Raw genomic sequence first — 8,734 nt, 5'->3', positions numbered from 1 at the left:
TCTCCAGTGTGTTTGGAAAGGTTCCAGCAATGGGGCTCCCAGCCCTTCCCTTGTGGGACACTGTTACCCAGCCTGAGAGTCTCTGAGCTGGGCCAGTCCTTGTGAGCTGCTGAGCATGGAAATCAATGGGGAATGAGGAATGAGGAGGGTCCTGGTCTTCCTGTGCCTAGGGTCTTTGTGACTTTGATGTGGGGAATGGTTTCCTAGGAGAAGTCCGGACTCCTGGGTTCTGTTCCTTTTCTAGCCTGGGCGGGAGAGTGTGGCCTGGGATGACAGGAGAGGGCTGCTTGTCCAGAGTAACTGATGGTCTTTAAGACTGACCCCATTGCTATAAAAGGATGAGACTTCCTGGATATTGCAGCAGCAGCAGGGATGATGAGGGGGAACGTTGGGAGCAGATCATGCAATGAACTCCTGCCAGTGTGTGTAGCTTGCACTCCCTGCTCCGCTGTGGGGGGAGAAGGGGCTGCTCTGGTTGGAGCAGGGATGAAGAGGGACCGAAAAGGCCCAGGAGTGAAAGGCTGCCTTGACCCCAGATTCACACCTGCTCCCGCTCGATTCCAGGATGGCCAGGCTCCTGAGGATGTTCAGAAAGAAGGCTCTGCAGATGGCCCCAGAACCTGAGGGAAGCAGCTGCCATCTTCCCCAGGGGCAGAGCAACCCCTCCGTCCCCGCTGGCAGGGTTCATCTCCTGTCCAGGCTAGAAGGCAGAAGTGCTCAGCCTTCTGGCAAACGAAACCAGCTCCCGGCGCAGGCGCTGAGCTGGGAGAGGCCCCGACCAGGCCCAAATGGAGCTGGCTGAGGAAGCGGTTTCGCAGACAGGACCCAGCCCAGTAGGGGCACCGGGCAGGGTGGCTCTGGGGCTTGTTGTGTGGGCAGCAGCGGCCCCAGGAGCTCAGCCCTCATTCCCAGCAGGAGGCATCGCCCTGCCCGGTCACTGAGGACCTTCCAGCCCCCTCAGGCCAGGAGGTGGAAGATCCCTGTCTCAGCACCAGCAGCTCAGCATGGGACAGCAGCAGTGCCTGGGACTCGGGCATCAGCGAGGCCGATGGACGCTGCTGCTTTGTTTCAGGTGAGGAGCCAGGCTGGGCTCAGGGAGGGGTGAGGACGGGGATGTGAACAGCCTGGGCCCAGACGCTCTCCCAGTGATATGGCGGGGGAGGGGGTCCCCAGCCCAGGTGTCTGGCCTGAGCCACGTGAACCCCACTGACACCAGCAGCAGTCACACAGCTGCCCCTGCAGCAAGGGGAACTGGGGGTGGGGGCATCAAGAGCTGCTGCCACTTTGGACCTTGATGCTCCGGGCTGGGGGAGTCGGCACCTCCCATGGAGTCCTGGACAGTGGAGGGGGGGCTCTCTGCTATGGGCTTCTGAAGCTGTTGGGGGCTGGAGGTATCCCTGAGAGGGAGGTGTGGGGCCCGATCTGCCCTGGGTGCCTGAGGTGGGAACGGGGGTCTTTAATCCTGCTCTCCCCACCACACCCCGTCCTTCCCCCAATTGGCAGCAGGCATCACCCTGTTCCCTTCTCTCCCTGGGGCAGGGACTCCCAGGGATTCAGAGGAGGAGGAATGGGTGGTCATGGCCACAGATGAAACTGCTCTCAAGGTCATCAGAGAGCAGCTCCAGTGCGGAGAAAAGGTACAAATGTTCCCCACCTGGGCTGGAACCAAGATTGTCCTGTCCCTTCCCAGCATCCCCACCCCCTGCCGAGGGGCTTGTCCCTGATGATCCACCACCCCTAATGGGGCCCTTTTACATCCATGATGTGGGACCCCCAAGATGGGGGTGTTTATCCCACAACAGTCGAGGTCTCCTCCCCCGACAGGCACTGTCCCAGTTCCTGATCCTGCTTGTGTAGGAGTTGTGGGGGATTTGGACAATAGGTGGGCCACAATCCCCCATTGAGGCCTGAGCCCTGGAGCTGGTGTGGATGGGGCAGGAAGGTCCCTAGCTAACAGGTTCTCTCTTGCTATACCCCACTCCTGGTGGGTACAGGATGAGGGGCAGCAGCTCCTGTTCCTTCAGGCCATCTACCCCGCGTGTCTCGCTGCAGAGGAGATCGGGCAGGACACGCTGGAGCCGCGCTGCTGCAAGGCGGCTGTGGTGAAGAGGATTGTGGTGAGTGAGACACGTTATACGGCAGCTGGAGGGAGGAGAGAGACATGGGATTGGCAGGGGTATCGCCGGGCTAATGGGTGGGGGCTGGGTGGTGCTGGAGGGGGCAGCAGAGGGCAGGGATTGCTGGGGCTGAAGACCGGGGAGAAGAGAAGGGAGACATTCTGAGATTGGGCAGTGGGGGAATTGTGGGGCTGGAGGGCAGCTGAACTGGGGGACAAGGAATCACATGGTCCCAGCTCGGTAATCGGGATGGTGCTGAATGGGGGCAGTTTTGACAGGGAGGAGGAAAGAAGGGGATTGGGACTGAGCTGGGCAGGAATCCTGGAAGGGGACAAGTTTGATGGGCAGGAAGAAATCGGAGGAGCAGGAGGTAGTGGGGGATCCTGCTGGCCATGTGGGGCTCTGGCTGTGTAATCTCCTCACTGGGAGGTGTCAGTAGGGCCCGAATCTCACACACTTCTTTGTCTCCTTCATGTCTCACAGGAGCTCATTGAGGAGCTACCTCAAGACTCTCTACCCAGCGCCATCCTCGCCAACTCCCTGGTTGCAGTGGGCAACCTCAGGTATGGAGACAGCTCCCCCCCCCCACCCCGCTGGCTCCCCTAACCCCAGTGCTGCTCAGGCCCAAGGCTGGGAGTCATTGTCCCTCCCACTCCCAAGTCACCTCCCAAGAGTGGCTCCTCTGGCAGAGCTGGTGGGGTGGGAAGGTTCACTCTCTCCTGGCCGGGCTGTTCTTTTCACTCCAATAACATTACAGGGGCCTTGGGGAGGGGCTCACTTCCGGACTCAGATACAGGACAGGCAGCAGGCTCCAGGGAACAGGTGCTATTCCTCTCCTGCCACTGTCTGTCTGAGACGCCTTGGCCTTGTCATTCCCTAGCTCAGTGCCTCAGTTTCCATTCTCGCCAGCCTGTGCCTATATCCCTGTGGTTTCGTGTCCATGTTGGCGACAGTCCCACCCCCGTACTGCACAGTCTAATACCAGCTCCTATCTCTTGCCAGCACCATGAAACCTGCCCTTGAGCCAGACCTCGAGACCCACTTCTTGCGAGCTGCCCTTCACTATGTCTTCACCCTGGGCACGGAGAAGGACACCACCCACATCCTCCTCCTCCATCCTCCTACTCTTCCAGAGTGGTCCTTGGTCCGATTCCCCCTCATCTTTTCTGTACCACTTTCACCTGCTGGGTTTCTCTCCTGAGCAGATCCCGTCACGCGCGCCCAGCCCAGGGGCTGCTCCATACAGGGGTACAGGCTCCCAGCAGCTGCTGTGCCCTGCCCTAGAACAGCAACCCAGGATTCTCACCTCTCTCTGCAGCCAGCCCCTCTGGAAGGAAAGAGAGAAAAACCCATCACTGGCGTGGGTCAGTGTCACCAGGGCTAGAAGTCACAGCTCTGTCAGATGATGTGATAGGGACCACGGAGACTAAGGACAAGGAGCCAGCTTCTCATAGGTATTTCAGCACCTAAAGGTGCAGGGAGGCCCCTGGGATTTTCACAAGTGTCAGAACAGGTGAGGGGCCCAACTCCTATGGACACTAATGGGAGTTAGGTGCCTAACCTGCTTTGGGGCTTCTGAAAATTCCACTGGGTGCCTGTTTAAGTGCCTAATGATTCAAATACCTCTGAAAATCTGGCCTAAGCTGCTCAAACACTAGGGCCCAGCTGCTCAGCTGGTGTCAATCAGGGAAGCTCCACTGGCATCCAGGGAGCTGAGAATCCAGCCCTGAGTCTGTGATAACGTCTCTCACATCAACCAGCTACAACCGACCATTATCAAGAAATCTCCCTTTGTCCCTCTGCCCCACGCAGGGTGCGAAGGGAGACTCTCACATTGCACAGCAGGAGGGAGCTGCTGCAGGGATAGTGACAGTGAGGGAGGCACTTTCACTCCAAGCTCAGAACACCTTCCCTGAGCTCAGAAATCCACCAACCCCTCCCCATGAGGAGTCACTGGGTTTCTCAGCGAATCCAGCTTTTCATGGATTTTTTGGGTTGCGTTTCTCTGAAGGCTGATGTGACTGGGTTTACTGACCAGCACAAATACCCCTGGAAAGTGAACTCCCAGCTCCCTCGCTGTGCACCTCCCGCCAGAACAGAGACAGTCACAGCCCAGTGACGCGGCTCCACATTCAACCCCCCAACTCACACTGCAGAATTCCAGACCCGAATACCAGAATCGGAGCATCGAGCCGCAAATCAGAGTGAGCGAAATACACGACAATTGTGAACAACCAATACAACCGAGAGCATCAGTCCCTGCACTCAGATGGCCAGGGACAGAGCAGGAAGCAGCACTGGTCACATAGGTCAGTGATGATGAATTATCTATTCAAATCTAAACTTTCCCATGGGACCTTGTTCTGTACAGCCAGGGGAGCTGGGACCCCACGGGCTCTCCCAGGATCTGGGTTCCTGTGGGCTGGGACACAGGAGTCTGAGTCTGCCTCTGATACATGGGGATATGAACACACAGGCACTGATAATAACCCAAACAGCAGGAGCTGTCACTTCCTGCAGTCCCCGCTTGCTTTGGGGGAGCCTCTCCTCCGGCCCCAATGCTATGAGACACAAACCCCCAGCAGCGTCCCGTACCCAGGAATCCCGTCACAGCCTCCTGGAGATTGTTCTCTCGAGGGAAATCCCGGATTCTCTTTTCCAGCTCAGGGGACTTGGGTGCTGGATGCAGAGACGTCGCCTTCTCGCCCCTGCAGAGAAATGAGTGCATTCATTTCTCTCCCTCCTCGGCCCTAAGTTCCCATCCCCCAGAGCCAGAAAGGGGAGCGAGTGGAAGCTGGGCCACAGACAGAACTAACAGGGCCCTGACGTCTGCGGCCCAGGGAATTTAGTGCCTGCACAATCTGCTGGGGCCTGTCTGGGGACTGTCGGCCTCTCTCCATCCAGAGAGAAAACACAGCCTGGGCAGCACCAGCCCCAGCTCCTCTCACACTTGGTCTGGCCCATGAGTCCTACCAGGACCTGGAGGGGCTGCTCCCAGGGCTGAGAGAGGGGCCCATTCTCCAGGCCCAGCCGCTCCTTAGCTTCTCCTCTCAGCCTCCAAGGGGCCTGGTCACTCCCCAGGGGGTGGGGGGGCTTCTGAGATGTGGACACTGCCCCACTAGGGCCTGAGCTGGGACATTCGGCTCTTTCCCCAAAGGCCTCTAGGCCCCCCTCACACAGGACAGGCTTTGGGCCATGACAGAGCTGGGGCCAGGTCCCAGCTGGGCCCTTGGGGTGACAGGCCTTAGCCCCATTAATGATCCCCTGAGCCAGCCTGACCCCAGAGAGGGTTCTCCAGCAATCCCCTCCCCAGGGTGGGTCACCCAGCCACAGCAGCAGCACTCCCAGGGAGATAGGGATGGACGGGGATGGATCCAGAGGGTAAGGCCATCCCATTGTCGGGGCGCTGGGGATAGGTTTGTAGCCTGGTCTTTGAGCCTCTTCCCAGCACAATGGGGCGTGAGGAGCAGACAGAGCCTGGACGTACCTGCTCATGGTGCTTCTGACACCCTAGAGAGGAACGAAAGACAGAGCAGAGAGTCAGTGCCCATGGCCCAGCCTAGCCCCCTGCCCCAGACAGGTCACTCAGCTCTCCCAGCCGCAGCCCCACAGGCTGCTCCCCCAGGGGGGTGGAGGCAGTAAAGGCCTGTGCTAGGGGGAGCAGAGCCCCTTTCACACCAGCTGCTCTGCAGGGACTGAGCCTCAGGGCTGGAAGAGCCTTTCTCCAGCCTCACCCTGCATCCCTGACCGCCCAAACTCCTGTCTCTGGGCAGCCCTGGGGCCCCTGGCCCTGCAGACGCCCCAGGCCGCGCTCTCTGCATTGAGTTACCCTGTAAGCCCCCAGTGGCTGCTCTGGGCTCGTCTGACACAGTCTCACCTGCAGCAATTCCAGCACCGGCTGCTGACACTTCCCCTCCAGTTCCATGATCATTGTGCTGAGCTGGGAAATCTCCTTGCACAGGCGGGTGGCGTTTTCCTCCCTCCTCCTCCCAATCTCCTCATCCATCTCTCCCAGCCGGGCCAGCAGGAGGCGCTCTTGTTCAGCCAGGAACTGGTGCAGCCGCTCACACTCGGACACCACCAGCTGCCTCTCCACTTCCGTCTGCCTCTGGGGTGCACAGAGAGACACAGGGAAACGGGGAGAGCAGGGGATCATGGGAAATGGCACAAAGCTTTGTCCGGGCTGCACAGAGCATTTCATTTGATATCTTTACCAGTAGAACTGTGTCTGCACTAGGGCTTTTCCCAGGGTAAAAATGTCACCAAAAACCATCCCCCCAATGCCCCCCCAGTCCCCATTTCTGTACCAGCAACTGATTTAAGTGTAGACCAGGCCTTGGCAAATGATGCTGCCCAAACCACCCAATGGCATCGCTGGAAACATCTGACACTCACACCCTGATCAGCACAAATCTCCCCCTGCTTCACCCTGACCCCTGCCACATCTGTGCATGTTCAGCAGTTTTACTGGCCTCTCCTCCTGCCCCCAGTGCTAGAGAGACAGAGCCTGAGGCTGCTCCCAACTACCGTGGTGTGAACCCATTTACTTCTCTGGGAATTAACACCTGGGTCACAGAGGTGTCTGCCCCTAACCCCACTGTAAGTTAAGTGGGGTCATTCCTGATTTACACCAGGTACCTGAGAGCAAAGGCTGCCCCACATTGTTAAAATGACCCTGAACTGTCTCCCTGCATTGACCCTGGAAATCCTTTAACCTTCTGAATGTCCCAGACACCAACCAGCGCAGAGCCCCCCTGCTGCTGTCGCTGATGCCCTTGTGCAAACCAGCTGGGCAGGGCAGGGCACCTACCAGGAGCCTCTCACTCTCCTTGTCCCCCTTGGATTTCAGTCCCAGGAGCTCTTCTCTCTCCTCCCGCAGACGCTGCAGGCAGCTCAGGATTTCCTCCTGCCAACACAGACAATGGCTCTGGGGGCTGGTTTGGGTTCATTGGTTTGTGCCCAGCGATAATATCGTCACTGAGCAGAGTGAGGCTGTGAAAGCAGGTCCCCCTTCTCCAGCCCTCTGAAAACATGACCCCAGCTTCAAGGAGACTCCCTGGGCAGAGCTGCTGGGCCTAGCCCGGCCCAGTCCCTCCCCAGCACCATTGACTCCAGGAACGTGGCTGTGTCCCATTATCAGGCATTTCCCGGACTCTAAAACAGGGCTGGTCAGACACACGCAGGGGGATCTGTAGCTGCAGAGAAGCTGCCCCAGTAACTCCCAGCCATGGGAATAGCTATTCCCTACCCTGTACTCCTGGGCAGCCTCCTCGATGGGAACCACCGTGTGAGCTCTGTGAGCCTGGGATCGGTCACACACCACACAGATGGGGGTTTGATCCTCCTCACAGAAGAGTTTCAGAGCCTCCTGGTGCCTCTCACACACTCGCTGCCCCTCAGGTTCTGTCACCGCCTGGAGCCTCAGGCGTTTCACTAACTCCACCAGGTTCCTCAGCTGCCTGTTGGGCCGCAGGTTTCTCTGCTGGGCGGTTTCTCTGCACTGGGGGCAGGAGAAGTTTGGCTCTGACTCCCCCCAGCACTGGCTGATGCAGGCCCGGCAGAAGTTGTGCCCACACTCAGTAATCACTGGGTCTGTGAAATACTCCAGGCAGATGGAGCAAGTCACTTCGTCCTGGAAGCTCCCGGCCAGGTCCCCGGCAGCCATGGTTACTCTGCACACGGGAAACAGCCGCTGCAGTTCAGTTTCACTTTCCAGAGCTCAGAAACCTGTTTGGCTGGAGCTGGGGCGTTTCCCTTCCTGCTGTTCCCAGCAGGCCCTGAGCTGAGCTGCAGTGAGTCACCCCCAGTGCACGGCCCAGGTGTCAGGGGAGACAGAGCCAGGTCTAGCGAAGGGTTAACACCAGCTCTTCCCACAGACAATCTGTGCAGAGTCTGGGGCTGGCTTGGGGGGCCTGGTACTTCCAGCCCCAGAAAGTCCCTGTCCCAGTATGGGCAGCAGTTAGGGTGACGGGACAGTCCCGATATTTGGGGCTTTTTCTTATATAGGCTCCTATTACCCCCCCACACCTCCATCCCCATCCCGATTTTTCACACTTGCTGTCTGGTCACTTTAGCTGCAGCTGAGGCTGGGATCAGGGGAAGGTGACGAGCCGTGTGGCTGGTGCTTGGAGAAAAGGAGACTGTGAAGCAGGGAGAATAAATAACAGGAAGAAGAAACCCTGCAGCTCCTGGGTCTTACAAGACGCTGCTGCTGCCTCCATTGTGATCTGGGATCATGGGCTGAGCAGCTGCTGCTCCCTGATGAGGTCTGTGCTGGGCACTGGGGGGAGGGATAGCTCAGTGGTATGAGCACCCAGGGTTGTGAGCTCAGTCCTTGAGGGGGCCACTTGGGGATCTGGGGCAAAATCAGTACTTGGTCCTGCTAGTGAAGGCAGGGGGCTGGACTCGATGACCTTTCAAGGTCTCTTCCAGTTCTAGGAGATGGGATATCTCCATTAAAAAAAAAAAAAAACCCTCCCCCAGTGCACAGCTAAGGGAGGACTTATACCAATGGCTGAAACTAGTCCCCATGGGCAGCCCTGGGCTCTGCCGACACCACCGCCTGAGCTGGAGACTCCAGAGTTGAGAGAGACCTGGGGGAAAGTGCTGGGAATGGT

The 8,734-nt window shown here is 58.4% G+C and overlaps 1 protein-coding gene across 1 annotated transcript; it reads right to left on the bottom strand.

Annotated features, from left to right (window-relative positions):
• Positions 1-3,354: 3,354 nt before the first annotated feature.
• On the bottom strand, positions 3,355-7,784 carry LOC117886981 (zinc finger protein RFP-like). The gene is made up of 6 exons (XM_034789184.1): positions 7,366-7,784; positions 6,928-7,023; positions 5,995-6,225; positions 5,605-5,627; positions 4,713-4,825; positions 3,355-3,444 (listed from the first exon to the last, which is right to left on the bottom strand). The coding sequence occupies exons 1-6, from the start codon at positions 7,780-7,782 to the stop codon at positions 3,398-3,400; spliced, it is 927 nt and encodes a 308-aa protein (XP_034645075.1). The 5' UTR covers positions 7,783-7,784; the 3' UTR covers positions 3,355-3,397.
• Between the last annotated feature and the right edge of the window lie 950 nt (positions 7,785-8,734).

This window comes from Trachemys scripta, chromosome 14 (assembly GCF_013100865.1).
Source record: "Trachemys scripta elegans isolate TJP31775 chromosome 14, CAS_Tse_1.0, whole genome shotgun sequence".
Taxonomy (NCBI): domain Eukaryota; kingdom Metazoa; phylum Chordata; order Testudines; family Emydidae; genus Trachemys; species Trachemys scripta.
Note: the sequence above shows the minus strand (reverse complement) of the source record. Positions and strands in the feature narration are given on the sequence as shown.